The sequence below is a fragment of the Elephantulus edwardii genome, unplaced genomic scaffold (assembly GCF_000299155.1).
Source record: "Elephantulus edwardii isolate Elephantulus edwardi_28Jun2011 unplaced genomic scaffold, EleEdw1.0 scaffold00158, whole genome shotgun sequence".
NCBI classification, from domain to species: domain Eukaryota; kingdom Metazoa; phylum Chordata; class Mammalia; order Macroscelidea; family Macroscelididae; genus Elephantulus; species Elephantulus edwardii.
In genome coordinates, this window is record NW_006399908.1 from 7,366,066 (window position 1) to 7,382,808 (window position 16,743).

General features: G+C 38.3%; 1 protein-coding gene across 1 annotated transcript in view; it reads right to left on the bottom strand.

Annotated features, from left to right (window-relative positions):
- Positions 1 to 16,743, bottom strand: part of PLSCR4 (phospholipid scramblase 4) — a 48,624-nt gene that overhangs the window by 2,447 nt on the left and 29,434 nt on the right. The window contains exons 6-7 of the mRNA XM_006895121.1: positions 2,156 to 2,317; positions 1,830 to 1,988 (exon numbers count right to left, since the gene is read on the bottom strand). Of these exons, the coding sequence (XP_006895183.1) occupies positions 1,830 to 1,988; positions 2,156 to 2,317 (321 nt within the window). The remainder of the gene's footprint in view (positions 1 to 1,829; positions 1,989 to 2,155; positions 2,318 to 16,743) is intronic.

A 16,743-nucleotide genomic window follows, 5' to 3' on the forward strand; every position in this document is an offset into this window, starting at 1 on the left:
AGCTTGTTGTGATCCACACAGTCAAAAGCCTTTGCATAGTCAATGAAGCACCGATAGACATTCTTCTGGTATTCTTTGCTTTCTGCCAAGATCCATCTAAGATCAGCTATAATATCCCTAGTACCACGACCTCTTCTAAATCTAGCCTGTACATCTGGCAGTTCTCTGTTGACATATTGTTCCAAACGTTTTTGGATCATTTTCAGCAGAATCTTGCCTGCATGTGATATCAATGATATTGTTCGATAATTTCCACACTCTGTTGAGTCACCTTTCTTTGGAATGGGAACAAATATCAATCTTTTCCAGTCAGTGGGCCAGCTGGCTTTTCTCCAGATTTCTTGGCACAACTTAGTGAGCACACCCAGGGCAGTGTTTATCTGTTGAAATATGTCAATTGATATGCCATCAACTCCTCGAGCCTTGTTCTTTTGCCAATTCCTTCAGAGCCATTTGAACTTCCTCTTTCATCACCATAGGTTCTTGCTCATATGTCATTTCATTAAATTCTTCTGTGTCGGCCTATTCCTTCTGATACAGTAACTCTGTGTATTCTTTCCATCTTCTCTTGATACTTCCTGGGTCATTTGACATTCTGCCCAAAGTATCCTTAAGTATTGCCACCTGTGGCTTTTATTTGTTTTTCAGCTCCTTCAGCTTAAGAAAAGCTGAGCGAGTTCGGCCCTTTTGTCTTTCTGACTCCAGCTCTCTGCACATTTCATTATAGTATCTTGCTTTGTCATCCCGGGCCGCCTTTTGAAATTTTCTGTTTAGCTCTTTGATTTCTTGGTTTCTTCTTTAGCTTTGGCTTCTCGGCGGTCTAATGCAATATTCAGAGTTTCATCTGACAGCCATCTTGGTCTTTTCTTCTTTTTCAGCCTTTGTAATGATCTTTTGCATTCTTCATGGATGATTTTCTTGATATCCTCCCAGAGCTCATTTGGTCTATGATCATTGGTGCTCAAGGCCTCAAACCTGTTCCTGAGATGGTTTTGAAATTCGAGTGGGATAGACTTAAGGTCAGATTTTGGCTCCCGTGGACTTGATTTAATTTTCCTTGAACTTGCATATGAGTAGTTGGTGGTCTGTCACACAATCACTAGATAAATATATAATACTCATTTAAGAGTATTAACCATAAACCTGTCTAGAAAGCCAGTGGTATACTAAGGATCTAAATACGGAACACTTATTTGGGGCCATTCTGAGGAGGGCAAAGGAAACCAGCTTGAAATAACTTTATTTCATTAAGAAATCATAGGATAACCATAATACCCAATCATATATGGCTTTTAAACAGTTGCATAGTGGAGTATACTCGGGGCGGGAGGGAGGGATTCTATACCAATGAAATATTTTTTTCTTTCACTTTTCAAAGAGAAGAGCGAACTTGGGGGGAGGGGTGGGCAGGAAGAAAAATGCTAAAATAAATGTATGTAAATGCAAAATCTCCATAAACGTTCATTAAAATTAATTTTTAAAAAAATTTACAAAAAAGGAAATCATAGGATAGATGTTACTTAAGTTCTGAGATTGATAAATACCATGCTATAATGATATCTCGCCTGCAATAGATGTGTAACATGTTCCAAACACTTTGTTGGTATTTTCACATAAGATAGTTAATATACTTAAATCTGAATAATAAATGCTTTCATCTCTACTGAAGAGAAATAAAAATTAAATAATTTAAGAAAAGAAAAAAAGATGAGGAGACTGAGGCTTCTTTTGCAAATATTGTGTAACTAGGATATGGTACAACTAGGAGGTGTGGTCCCCTTCCCCCTGCACTGCTTCTCCTGAGGACAGCTGAAAAGTGAGGAACTTACAATGAGGAAGCACGCTCCAAAGATCATGGCTTTCATCTTTACGTCCAGGTCTAATGGAAATTGAATGTCAAAGTGGTCAGCTTGTCCCATTGCTGATAGCAAACCATTCCACTTCCTGATAATATTACCAATGTTATGGGTACCATCGAGGGAATTAATCTAGAAAGATAAAAATGTGGCTTTATGTTAATTGAAAGCTATTATAATATGTTTTATTCTTCTTCTTAGAAAGAGTTTACACCAAAATTTCAGTAAATCTTTACAAGTTTCGACTTAGTAGCTAAGTGCTTAACTATTGCACCACCAGAGCTTCGAGAATAAGTTACCTCAAAAACAGAATCTGAGCCACAGCCATAGGTTGAGCACGGCCCATACACACTCATCACGCTCTCTTTCTTCTCATTTTGAATGCTGTAAACTGCCCTGCACAAGTTCCAGTGTTCTGCAACATAGCCAATGGGTACTCCAGGAGGGCACTGTACCTCCAGCTGCAAATGAAAAAGACAAGGTGTTACATCCACATGCAACATATATGTACACATATGTGCGTGCACATCTACTCTTGATGTGTTTTCTCAACCATGTTAAAATTAAGGAAATTATTGTTGAGTAAAATCATCTTGTATGGTTCTCCCTCCTATATGATTTGCTGGCTGTGTCACAAATGAAAAAGGTGAGACCACTCTTTCCCTGGGGTATTTTTTTAGGTTTCTATTTATAGTGAGTAGTTTTGAAGAGTGAGGTCATATCTCCCTCCAAGATCAATCCAATTGGAAGCTGCATTGTTGAGAAGTTGGCACTTCCCTGAGCCTTTATCTGCTCAGGTAGGAATAGGTCCTCTCCCAAAGGCTCCAGGAGAAGGGAGAGGTACCTGGCCATTAGTCACATTAGACTGGGGAGCTGCACTTTTGGGACCTTGTTACTTTCCTAAGGTAGTTTCTTGCATAATATCCAGGGCAGGATTCCCAGGACTTTGCCTATCCTGGGGGAATCTCTCACTATCAGACAGGACAGAGAAGCAGGCCCACCATAGCTAGACAAAGGAAAAGACTTCCGCTCCTGTCCTTTACAGGACAACTAATGAGAACTTTGCCACAGGAAATAGGGAACAGATCTGCCCATAGACGACCAGCAGGGAAGACTGCTGTGGGAAACTCAATCAGAGGCAACACTCTCAGTCTGTAACTTAACAATAGATTCACAAAGAAAAGGAACTGTCAACAACCTACCTATGCAAATATAGCTGAAACTACCTCACACATACCAGGAAGGGATTCATATAATGTCAAGAAAGCAGCAGGCATCTTAAAAGATTATGAAAAGACAAAAGAAGCATTTTCCTTAAAAGGTAGATCAGATTGCAGACTCAATGAGTACCCCAGAAACAGAGAGGCAGAAGAAATATGTAAGTATGGAATTATATGAACAGTGACTAAAGAGGTTACAAATGATGAAAGAAAGAATTGAGACTATAAATAAAGCAAATATCACCGAGACAGGGCGCCAGAAGAAATGTGTCGATGTGGAGTTACATGAACAACTACTAAGAAATTATAAATAATGTAAGAAAGCATTGAAACCATAGACAAAGATGTATAAGAACTAAATCATCACAAAACTAGACAGTACAAACAATGGAAATTCATGAAAATGCAATCTAGAATATCAATATCAATACAAATACTTTCCACCAAGCTGTAGAGGCAAAAAAAAAAAAAGCAGAAGAGAAAAGAAGGGACAGAAAGTCAGCAAGCTAGAAGACAAGAACCTTACTGGGAAGTTACTAGAGGGGCGGGAATCAACAAAACAGTAAATCATGTGGGATAAATCTAATGGAACAAGAGATATCTGATCAGAATTCCAGAAGACGAGGAAGGCGGAAAGAACTGAGACAATTGTGTAAGAGGTATTAGAAGAAAATTTCCTAAGTATCATGAAAAACACAGATATCCATATTAAAAAAACTCACCAAACTCTAAACAGACTCGATCTCAAAACAAAAATAGCAAAATATTTGTTGTTATTATGTGCTGTTGAGCCAATTCCAACTCATAGCGACTCTATGCACAATAGCTCTGAGCTCTGCTCAATTCTGAGTCTATTTCACAGTCTCTGACACATCTACCCTCATTACCCCAGTCACTGTCAATACACTTCATCTGGGATCTTCCTCTCCTTCTCTGTGCCTCCACCCTCCCAAGCATGATGTCCTTCTCCAAGGACTGGTCCCTCCTGGCAACATGCCCAAGGTATGTGAACTGTAGTCTCAAAAACCTTGCCTCCAAGGTGCAGCTTGATTTACCCTCTCCAGAGCAGACCTGTTAGTTCTGTTGGCAGTCCATGGTACGTTCAAAACTCTTCCCCAGCACCACATCAATTCTTCTTATATCATCTTTTGTCATTGTCCAGCTCTCTGATGCATAACAAGTAATTGAAAAGACCATGGCCTGAATCAGGTATACCTTAGTCTCTTTCACTCTTGCATTTTCCTAATGCAATCTGTCTTTTAATTTCTTGACTGTTGGTGCCAAAAGTGTTGATTGTGGAGCCAAGCAAGCTATAATTGTTCATGACCTCTATCTTTTCTCCATCTATCATGATGCTGCCAATTGGCCTAGTGAGAATCTTTGTTTCCTTGATGTTGAGCTCCAGTCTATACTGTAGACTACAGTTCTTGACCCTCCATTGCAAATGCTTCAAGCCTTCCTCAGTTTCAGCAAGCAAGGCTATGTCATCTGCATAAATGCAGTTTGTTGTTGAGTCTTCCTCCAGTCCTGATGCCACATTCCTCTTCATAAAGTCCAATCTCTCAAATGATCTGTTCTGCATGTAGATTGAAAATGTATAGAGACAGAACACATACCAGTTGCACTCCTTTCCTGATTTGATTTTGAATCATGTAGTGTTTCTTTTCTCTGTTCTGATGACTGCTTTCGGTCCAAGTATAGATTTCATATGAGCACAATCATGTATTCTGGAATTCCCATTCTACTCAAGGTTAGCCACAATTTGATGTGCAAAATATGTCATTGTAAAATTCTCCAAAATCAAACATAAGGATAGAATACTAAAAGCAACACAAGAAAAATGAAGGAGAACCAATTAGACTAAGCTCTGACTTCGCAGCAGGAACCATGGGAGCAAGAAGAGAATGCGATGACATATACAGAATGATAAAAGGAAACATTGAAAGCTGAACATCTTGTATTCAGCAAAGTTGTCAATCACATATTAAAGAGAAAAATAGCTCATCTTCAAAAGAGCAGGTTTTTAAGGAATTTGTGAAACTAAGACTAACTCAACAGGAAATACTAAGGAAAGTCCCTCAAACAGAGATAGTAAAGAAAGTAGTTGGACCAAAATCAGTAGAAACAACAGAATGTTGTTGTTGCTGTTTAATGGCGTCGAGTCGTAGACGACTCATAGCGACCCTATGAACGAACAGCCTGAGCACTGTTCTTACATAGAGTTTTCGGAGACAAGCCATTTTGGAAGTGGATGCTGCTCCTGCTTCCAGGCTTGATTTAGTCGGGAAGCTTCAGCCAACACTGTCCACCATGGGTGCCCATTACCACGATTGGCACATCACTGTCACAGGCTTCAGCATCACAGCAACCACGAGTTACCTCTGTACAGCAACGCACAGACAAGTGCTATACCACCTAGAAGAATGTTTGACAGGAAGACAATTTGAACCTGGCTGAGGGCCACAGATGACAATCACCCACTTTCAGAATAAGAAACCAAAAAAAGGCAATGATAAAATCTGATTTATCAATACTCACACTTAATGTTATCAGCTTAAACACACGCATTAAGAGAAAGAGTAATAATGAATAGGAAAACAAAGCTTATTTAAATCAAATGCTTCTGAAAACACACTTGAGGGTCACATATCGATTGGTTCTAGAATGATGGTGCACAACAGCAACAACAATATATAGCTTTATCTTGACCCAATGATACCAAACAACACCAACATACAGCTTTATCTTTATCTTCAGAATTTCATGGCATTCTGTCTCTTGAATAAAATTAGAAAAAGGGTGGGGGGAGTTGCTTACAAGAGACAACAGCTAAGAAACAAGGAAAAAACCCAAAAATCAAAGAGAGGAAAATAGTACATCAAGCAAATGGGACCCACAAAAGAAAGCAGGAATTGTACTACTATCTCAGATAATATATACTTCAAGATGAAAACCACCATAAAGATAAGAAATTATACCATGTAATGATTAAAGGCACAATAAATAAAGAAGGCACATCCTGGATCAACAACTATGCATCACATGATAGATCTGCAAGATACCCAAAATAATGGTTAACAGAGTTAAAGAAAGATAGCATCACAATAGTAGTAGATTTAACACACAGTTTTCAACAAAAGACAGGTCATTCGAAAAACTAAACAAAGATGCAGAAGAACTAACCATACAATTAGCCAAATTGACCTCTTAGATGCATTCAGGGCACTTCACCCAACTAAAACTCAATTTACTTTCTTCTCAAGTGCACATGGTACATTCTCCAGAATTGATCATATGTTATCACATAAAGACTCTACAAATTAAAAACGTTGATATAAAACAAACTATCATTTCAGACCAGAATGCCATAAACTAGAAATTAATAATAGGATAAAGGATTAAAAATAATTAAAACAACAAACGTACCTAGTGGAAGCTAAATAACATCCTACTGGATCACTTGGGTTGTAAAAGAAATAAAAGTGAAATAAAAATTCCTCAAAACAAGTGACAATGAAAATACTACATATCAAAACCTCTGAGATACAGCTAAGGCAGTTCTCAGGAAGAAATTCATAGAAACAGGCAAACACGTAAAGAAGGAAGAATGAAGCAAAATTAATTATTTAACATAAAACTTCTACCAAATAGAAAACAACAATCTAAACCAACAGGCTCTAGAAGAAAAGACAGGAGATGAAATCAACAACATAGAAAACAGAAAAGCAATTGGAACTATCAACAAGACCTGAAGCTGGTTCTTCAAAAGGATCAATAAAATAGTCAAACCATTGACAAACTTAGCAAAAGAAAAGAAAAAGAAGACAAAGATAAATAAGAAATTTAGAGATGACATCACAACAAGAACAGCTAAAATTAAACCGATGATAACAGAATATTATGGAAAAATTACACTTGGCAAAAAAATAAAGCCCCAGGAATTCATGGAATATTAATTGATGTATTTCAGCAAAAAGATGCTGCCCAGCATGTGCTCACCAAGTTGTGCCAAGAAATCTGGAGGACAACTAGTTGGCTAACTGATTGGAAAAGATCCATATTTATTCCCATTTAAAAAAAAAGTGACCTAACAGAGTGTGGAAATTATCAAACAATATCACTAATATCACATAGTAGCAAAATCCTGCTGAAGATTTTCCAGAAAAGACTTGAACTGTACATTGACAGTGAACTACCACAAATACAGGCTGGGTTTAGAAGAAGTCGTGGCACTAGGGACATTATTGCCAATGTCAGATGGACCTTGGCAGAAAGCAGAGACTAACAGAAGAATGTCTATCTGTGTTTCATTGACTATGCAAAGGCATTTGACTCTGTGGATCACAGTAAATTGCGGCTAACCTTGAGGACAAAGATTCTCACCACTGGCTCAATTGGCAGCATCAGGATGGATGGTGAAGAGATTGAGATTGTTCACAGCTTTAGTTTGCTTGGCTCCACAGTCAACACTCTCGGCACCAGTAGCCAGGAAATTAAAAGAAGTATTGTGATGGGAAAGTTTGCTGTTACGGACCTCTCCAAAGTACTGAAGAGCAATGGTGTCTCTCTGGAGACTAAGGTGCTTCTGATACAGGCCATGGTCTTTGCAATCACTTGTTATGCATCGGAGAGCTGGATAATGACTAAGTAGGATAGAAGGAGAATTGATGCCTTTGAGCTGTGGTGCTGGAGAAGAGTATTGAGGGTACCATGGACTGCTAGGAAAACGGATTCATCCTGGAAAGGATCAAACAGGGTGGCTCCTTGGAGGCAAGGATCCTGAGGCTCCGTCTAACATACTCTGGACATGTTGTAACGGGGACCAGTCCTTGGAGAGGAACATCATCCATGGTAGGGTGGAGGGACAGCGCAGGAGGGGAAGGCCCTTTATGAGGTGGATTGATTCAGTGATTGGGGCAATTGGGATGGGTGTATCGGAGATGGTGCAATTGGCACAGGACAGAGCAGAGTTTAGGGCTGTTGTACATAGGGTCACTATGAGTCGCAAGCAACTTGACGGCACACAACAACAAAACAACAACAACCTTGAGGAAAATGGGAGTCTCAGAACCCTTGATCGTGCTTATACCAAACCTATACTTGGACCAAGATGTAGTACTCAGAACATAGCAAGGAAATACTGCATGCTTCAAAATCAGGAAAGGAGTGCGTCAGGGATACATCTTGTCCCATGCCTTTTCATTCTGTATGCAGAACAGGTAATTTGGGAAGCAGAGCTTTATGAGGAGGAGTGTGGCATCAAGATTGGAGGAAGACTCATTAACAACCTACGATATGCAGATGGCACAACCTTGCTTGTTGAAACTGAAGAAGACCTGAAGCACTTGTTGAAAAGGTCAAGGACTGTAGTCTTCAATATGGATTGAAACTCAACATCAATAAGGCAAAGATTCTCACAACTGGGCCAATTGGTAGCACCATAATAGATGGATAAGAGATTGAGGTTGTTAGCAATTACAGCTTGCTCAGCTCCCCAATCAACACTCTTAATACCAGCAGTCAGGAAATCAAAAGATGAATTGCAGTGGGAAAATCTACTGCCATGGACCTCTCTAGAGTGCTGAAGAGCAATAATGTCAGTTTAGATACAAAGGTGCGCCTAATCCACACCATGGTTTTCTCAATTACTTGTTATGCTTCAGAGAGTTGGACAATGACTAAGGATGATAGAAGAAGAACAGATGCCTTCAAGTTATGGTTCTGGAGAAGAGTCTTGAACATACGTATAATGGTCTGCCAAGGAAAAAACATTGGTCAGTCTTGGAAAGGGTGAAGCCAAGTGTCTCCTTGGAGGCAAGGATTTTGAGGCTCCTCCTCACTTTCTTTCGGCATGTGGCCAGGAGAGATCAGTCCTTGGAGAAGGACATAATGCTTGGGAGGGTGGATGGACAGCATAGGAGAGGGTGACCCTGGATGAGATGGATTGATACAGTAACTGGGGCGATGGAGGTTGATGTGTCAGAATTAGTGAGACTGGCTCAGGACAGGGAAGCGTTCAGAGCTGCTGTACATAGGGTCACTATGCATCGCAGGCGACTCAACCAATAACATCCTATGACAGGTCTGGAAGCAGAAGTGGCATCCTAAACAACTTGCCTCCAGAAACTCTATGAACTGGGATAAATGTCAATAGTTGTAGAGGGGTTTCAGACCTTTTGTTCATAGGGTTGTTATGAGTCATGCTTGTCTCTAAGGCAATAGACAACAACAAAACAACACACTAGAGGAGAAATAGATAAATTCCTAAAAACCCATACACTACCCAGATTTCCAGAGACAGTCCCATTTCAACAGAAGAAATTGAGAAGGTTATGAAAAGACATCTTCATCCCTCCACTTAAAAATAAAGTTCTAGCCCAGATGACTTCATGGTGATTTCTACAAAGTATTCAGAGAAAAACTATCACCAATCCTATTCATATTATTAAAAAAAAAAATAGAAAAAAGGGACACTCCTAGTGTCATTCTATAAATGTCTAAATGTAACCCTAATAACTAAACCAGACAAAGACAGTAGCATGAAAGAAAACTCTAGAGTAATACCTCTCATAAACAGAGGTGCAAAAATCTTTAACAAAATCCTGGCAAAGGAAATATAACTGCATGCATCTACAAAAAACATAATTCATCATGACTGAGTGGGATTCATAATAGATACACAAGGGTGGATGAACACAAGCAAAACATAACATAATTTATCACATTAACAAAGCAAAGAACTAGAACCACATGATCCTATCAATTGATGAAGAAAAGGCCTTCAATAAAATCCAACACTCCTTCTTCATTAAAACTCAACAAAATAGGAATAGAAGGGGATTTTCATATAATGAAAATTATATGTGCTAAACCAAGAGCCAACACTATTCTCAATGCAAGAAGATTAAAAACATGCCCCTTGTGAACAGGGACCAGACAAGGACATTCACTTTCACCACTCTTATGCAACATTGCATTGGAAATACTTGCTATAAGACAAGAGAAGTTTAACAGGACAGAGACTCCTAAAGACTCAACAAAAAATTGTTAAACCTAGTAGACCAATTTAGTAGAGTGGCAGGACACAAACTCAATATACAAAAATCTGTGGCATTTGTGTACAGCAACAAAGAAGTTACAGAAAATGAAAACAAGAAATCAATACCATTTAGCACAAAATGAAATGCTTTGGAATAAATTTAAGTAAAGATTAAAGATCTTTATAAGGAAGTTGAAAAAGCACTACTACAAGAAACAGTAAGAGAGCTAACTAAATGGAAAAGCACACCCTGCTCATGGATAGGAAGACTCAACAGTAAAAATGACAATCCTACTAAAAGAAATCTACAGTTCAATGCAGTCCCAATATAGATACCAAATTCATTTTTTCAAAGGATAAAAAAGGCAGTTGGCAAGTTTATTTGGGAAGGAAAGAGACCCCAGATAAACAAAGTTCCTTTGAAAAATAAAAATAAAGAGGAAGGCGTAGCACTTTTTTGTCTCAAAACCTACTATACAGGTGTACTAATTAAAACAGCATGGTATTGGTAGACACATAAACCAATAGAATAGAAACAAGAACCCAGAAATTAACTCATCTCCTTATAACCAATTGGTATTTGACAAGGAATAAAAATCTAACATATGAGTAAACCTCAACATCTTCAACAAATGGTGCTAGCAAAAGTGGACATCTATCTGCAGAAAACTGAAACAGGATCCATATCTCCCTCAGCTCAAGGGGAATCAGAGACCTATAGGTGAAGTTCAAAACTATAAGAGCATAAAATCAGAAGTCCTAGCCCCTGGAATAAATACACTTGCAAATATAGCTAGAAATGCACAACCAGGAGAGAATAAAAAAATAAAAACACCCCAAAACCCAAGATCTTCTAAAAATCAAGCCCCTGCGTGCACCAGAAATATTTCCAATAGGGTGAAAAGAAAATTTACAGTCTGGGAAAAGAATATTTGGCAATGCCATCTCAGACAAGGGTCTAATAAGAAAGTTTATAGAACATTACAGGGCCTCCACACACACAAAAAAGAATCATAACACAATTACAAAATGGGCAACAGACATGGAAAGTATTTTCACAAAGGAAGACATTCAGATGGCCAACAGACACATGAAAAAACACTCCAAATCCCTGGTAATCAGAGAGATGCAAATCAAAACAACAATCAAAACACCAACAATGTTACACTAGTAGCAGTGGAAAAGTTTAACAGGACAGCAAGCAAGAAATGTTGGAGAAGATATGGAGAGATTCCCAGTCACTGCTTAAGGGAATATAAAATACTGCAACCATTCTGAAGGACAGTTTGTGGTTTCCTTAAAAAGCTGATCATAAAAATGCCATAAGACTCAGTTATTCCACTGCTAAGAAATACCCCAAGGAGATGAGCGAAGGAAAACAAAATATCTTACTCAAAAAGCTCACTGCTAGTTATGGTGCAACACTTAAAATCTGCACATCGATCAACAATATCATAAAGAGAAGGAACTGGCAGCAACCTAGTCAGACACAACAGAAGCTGATTTACACATACCAAGAATTCCCTGTGAAGGAATCAGAAGTCAAAAACCAGAGCAACCTTTTTTCATAAAAAAGGCAGACAAGATTATGGACCCAGTGAATATTAAAGGGATAGGAAGGCAGAAGAAATACACTAACATGAAGGTGCAAGAATTGGTATGGGCAGCCAAATTTCATACTAAATATTTATAATAAACCGAATGTTATTTCAGGATGTGGGAGAGGTGAGGTACAAGCTGAAATTCGCCTGAGGTACCAAGGCAATCCTCAAGGATTTACAGGATTCTTGCATTGTATTTGTTAACCCCTCCCTTCTGAGTCAAGCAGAAAGTTTTCAATAGAAAGAACTTAGCTTCATTTGCATTGAATTCTCTTGGTGATTTGCTACCGGCAATTTTCAATAAAGACACAGGGAAGTTAAGGACCAGTGCTTCAGTTCTCTTCAGTTGTTCAAGAACTGTTCAGCCTCCTGCCCTACCTCTTTTTACTTATATATTCTTGGTGTTCTGTCTCATTATTGTAAGGTAAAAAAGGTGCAGAGAACTGGGCGAAGTGAAAGAAAAGAGTTTATTAGTGGCTCTCGGGGCAGATTTACTCTCTGAGGCCAGAGAAAGGCAGAGTCAGGCAGCAAAGTTACCAGTGAGGAAAATTACAGGCTAAACTTTATAGGTAGGGGTTGGGGGTTGGGTGGTCAGACCGGTGGTCAGTTCTCCATGGAGAATGTTGATTGGATGCCCTTTGTTAGTTCCTAATGACAGAGCTGCTCAGTCATGCAAGATGTGGTTGATGGCCAGGTTTCCTTCTGATTGGCCATAGTCATCTTACACGAGGTAGACTGGAATGTCTCACAGAAGGTGCGGTCAGCACATGCCCCATTCACATATTCCCATTCATCTACATAGCAAAGTCAAATAATGGCTAGTAAAATCATATTAAAAGATAAACTCTATATGTTCACACAGAGAGCAAAGAAAAGTGAATAGACTAAAGGAATGTAGCAAAATGGCAATGATAGAGCCTGATCTGTTGATAATGACCTTGAATATGAATGGTTTAAATAAATCAGTTAAGAGAAAAAGAGTAACACTGAATGGGGGGAAAAAAAATCCCAACCCACCCTTAAAGTCATCAATTGTTGCCTACAAGAGACACATATAAAACATGAAGATGAAATAGACTGAAACAAAGGGTAGAAAGAAACATACCAAGCAATAGGGGAGGAGGGAAAGGGTGAAGTGACAATACTATCTCTGAAAGAAACATACTTCAGATTGAAAGCCAACATGAGAGGCCAGGAAATACATTATATAATGCTCAAAGGCACAACTGTACAAAAGAAGATAATTTGAATTAATATCTAAACACAAAATGATTGTTGTTGTTATGTGCCATTGAGTTAATGTTGACTCATAGTGCCCTATGCATATTAGCTCTGAATCCTGCTTTAGTCAATTTCACTGTCTCTGATACATCTAACTCAGTTACTCTGTCAGCACGATGTCCTTTTCCAAGGAGTGGTCCCTCCAAGGAGTGATGCCCAAAGTGTATGAGATGGAACTTCAAAATTTTTGCCACCACGAAGTAGCTTGGTTTAACCCTCTCCAGGACAGAACTTTTGTTTTCTTGGCAGTCCATGGTACATTCAATGCTCTTCTCCAGCACCAAAACTCAAAGGCATCAATTCTTCTTCTGTCATTTTTGGTCATTATCCAGCTCTCTGATGAAGAGCAAGTAATTGCAAAGACCGTGGTCTGTGTCAGATGCACCTTAGTCTCTAAACGGACATTGTTTCTCTTTAGCATTCTAGAGCAGAGTTTCTGACAACATATTTTCCTAATGAAATTGGTCTTTTGATTTCACGATGGCTAGTGCCAAGAGTGTTGATTGTAGGCTCAAGCAAATGGAAATTGTTAACAATATCCATTTGTCTCCATCTATTATGGTCCTGCCTATGGGCCCAGGGTAGAATCTTTGTTTTCTTAATCCTGATAGATTTGCAAAATACACGAAGCAAATGTTGACAAGAAAGATATAGATACGACCACAATAACAATATTGTTGTTGTTATTGTTATGTGCTGTCCAGTTGTCCATGATTCATAGCAACCCTATGAACAATAGCTCTGAACCCTGTCCTGTCCTGAGCCAAGCTCACCATCTCTGATACATCTGTCCTCATTCACACAGTAACTGTGTCAAACTATCTCATCCATGGTCTTCCTCTCCTGCACTGACCTGCCACTCTTTCAAGCTTGATGTCATTCTTCAAAGACTGATCCCTCCAAACAACATGCAAAAGTGCAGGAGAGTTTCAAAATTCTTACCTCCAAGGAGCAATCTTGTTTTATCCTCTCCAGGGTGGGACTATTTTGTTTTTTGTTTTTTCTCTTGGCAATCCACAGTATGTTCAATACTTTTCTCCAGCACCACAACTCAGAGACATGGATTCTTCTTCTGTGATCTTTCGTCATTATCCAGCTCTCATATGCATACCATGTAACTGCAAAGACCATGGCCAAAATTAAGACACTTTTTAGTCTCTAGATGGACATTGTTGGTCTTTAGCACTCTGAGAGGTTCCTGACAAGCAGACTTTCCCAATGCAGCTCATCTTTTGATTTCCTAACTGCTGATGCTGAGAGCATTGAATGTGGCTTTGAGCAAGATGAAATTGTTAACAATCTCAATCTTTTCTCCATCATGATGCTGCCAATTGGCCAGGAGGTGAGAATTTTGTTTTCTTGATGTTGAGATGTAATTGATATTAATGTTGAGAAGCAGTCAGGAAATCAAAAGACGAGTTGCATTAGGAAAGTCCGCTGTCAGGGACCTCTCAGAGTGATAAAAACAATGGTATAAGCCTAGAGACCAAGGTGCACTTGATGTAGGCCACAGTCTTCTCAATTACTTTCTGTGTATCTGGATCTGTTATGCTGCAGACCTTGATCTTCTGAAGCAAATTCAAGTTCTCTTCAGTTTTAGCAAGCAAGGCTGTGTCATCTATATAACACAAATTATTGATAATCTCGATTCCCTCAATCCTGATGTCACATTCTTCTTCATAACATCCAGCCCTCTGAATGATCTGTTGTGCATATCAATTGAAAAGGTATGGAGAAAAGAGGCATTCCTGATACACTTCTTTCTTGATTTCAAACTATGCAGTGTTCCCTCGCTCTGGTTGAACAACAGTGTCCGAGTCTAAGTTCAGGTTTTGTATGAGCACAATTATAAGATTCTTATTCATCTCAATGTTACCCACAATTTTATTGTGATCTCCTCAGTCAAATGCCTTGGCACAGTAAAAAAAAAAAACAAACAAAAAAAACAAAAACATCAAATACAACAGAAACAGATATCCTTTTGGTACACTCTGTTTTCAGTCAAGATCCATCTCATATTGGCAATGATATGGTAATGTCACACTCCCTTCTAAACTCAGTTTGTATTTCTGGCAGTTCTCTATCTATGTACTTTTCTAGTCATTTTTTTAATAATCTTTAACAAGATTTTTCTTGCATGTGATATTGTTCAATAATTTCCACAGTGTGTTGGATCACTCTTTTTTTGGGGGGGCGGGGGGTATCTCTTCCAGTCAGTTGGTCAGGTAGCTATCTTCCAGATTTCTTAGTAAAACCTAGTAAACACATCCAGGGCTGTATCTGTTGAAACATGTAGATTGATACTCCAGTAATTCCTAAGGCTTTGTGTTTTTCCCCCCTATTTCTACAGAGCAGCTTGAGCATCTCCTTTTATAACCATTGGTTCTTGATCATATGCTACTTCATTAAATTGTTCTGTGACAACTAACTCTTTCTGGTACAGTGATTCTATATTCTCCTTTGGGTGTTTCCTGGATCATTCAAGATTCTCTCCGCAGCATTTTTAATATTGCGATTCAAAGCTTAAATTTGTTCTTGAGTTTCTTCAGCCTGAGAAATACTGAGCTAGCTCCATCCTTTTTTATTTTTTGACACAAAGACATTGAGAAATAAACTATATAATTAGCCTACAAGACCTGATAGATACATTTTGAGCACTCCACCCAATAAAAACTCATTTTACTTTCTTCTCAAGTGCACAGACCATATTCTCCAGAATTGATCATGTAGTATATATTGGGGAACAAAATAAGCCTCAACAAATTCCAAAGCCTCAAAATAATGCAAAGTGTTTTCTCAGATCCTAATACCATAAAACTAGAAATTAACAAGAAGATAACCCCCCCCACAAGTGGAAGATAATTTAACATCTTGCTTGATCACTACTGAGTTACAGAAGAAATTAAAATATTCCTTGAAACAAGTGAAAATGAAAATACAATGTATCAAAAACTCTTGGGTAAAGCCAAAGCATTCCTCAAAGATCAGGTTGAAACAATAATAAAACACATAAAAAAAAAAGAAGAAAGGAATTAAACAAACTTTTAGAGATGTTAGCATCTCCAAAAAGTAGAAAAAAGAATATCAGGCTAACCCCACAGGCCCTAAAAGTAAGGAAATTAAAAAGATAAAGGTAGAATAAATGGAATGGAATAGAAAACACAAAAACAACAAGCCCGGGAGCTAGTTCTTGAAAAGAATCAATAAAATAGACAAACCATTGGCAAACTTAACAAAAGAAAAGACTCAAGCAAGAAATGGAAAATGGGGTGTTCCTACAGAACAAAAGGAAAGGAGAACAATAATAATAGTATATTAAGGAAAGGTATACTCTCACAAATTTGAAAAGTTAGAGGAAATGGACAAATTTCTAGAAACTCAAACCATACCCAAATTGGTACAGTTGTAGAACATGTGACTAGACTGTCAGAAAAGAAGAAACCAAGCAGGACATAAAAAGACTCTTAACAAAAAATAAGAAGCAGGCATCACAAATCCAGATCTCAAAACCTCCTATATAGCCATAGTAAACAAAATAGCAAGGTACTGGTACTATAACAGGCACAAAGACCAAAAGAATAAAACCGAGAACCCAGAAATCAACTTATCTACTCAAGGTCCACTGATATTTGACAAGGAAATGAAACCCATTAATTGCAGAACCAGCAACATCTTTAACAAATGATGCTGGCAAAATTAGACATCTATCTACAAAAAAAAAACAACAAAACAAAAATCTTAAAGAG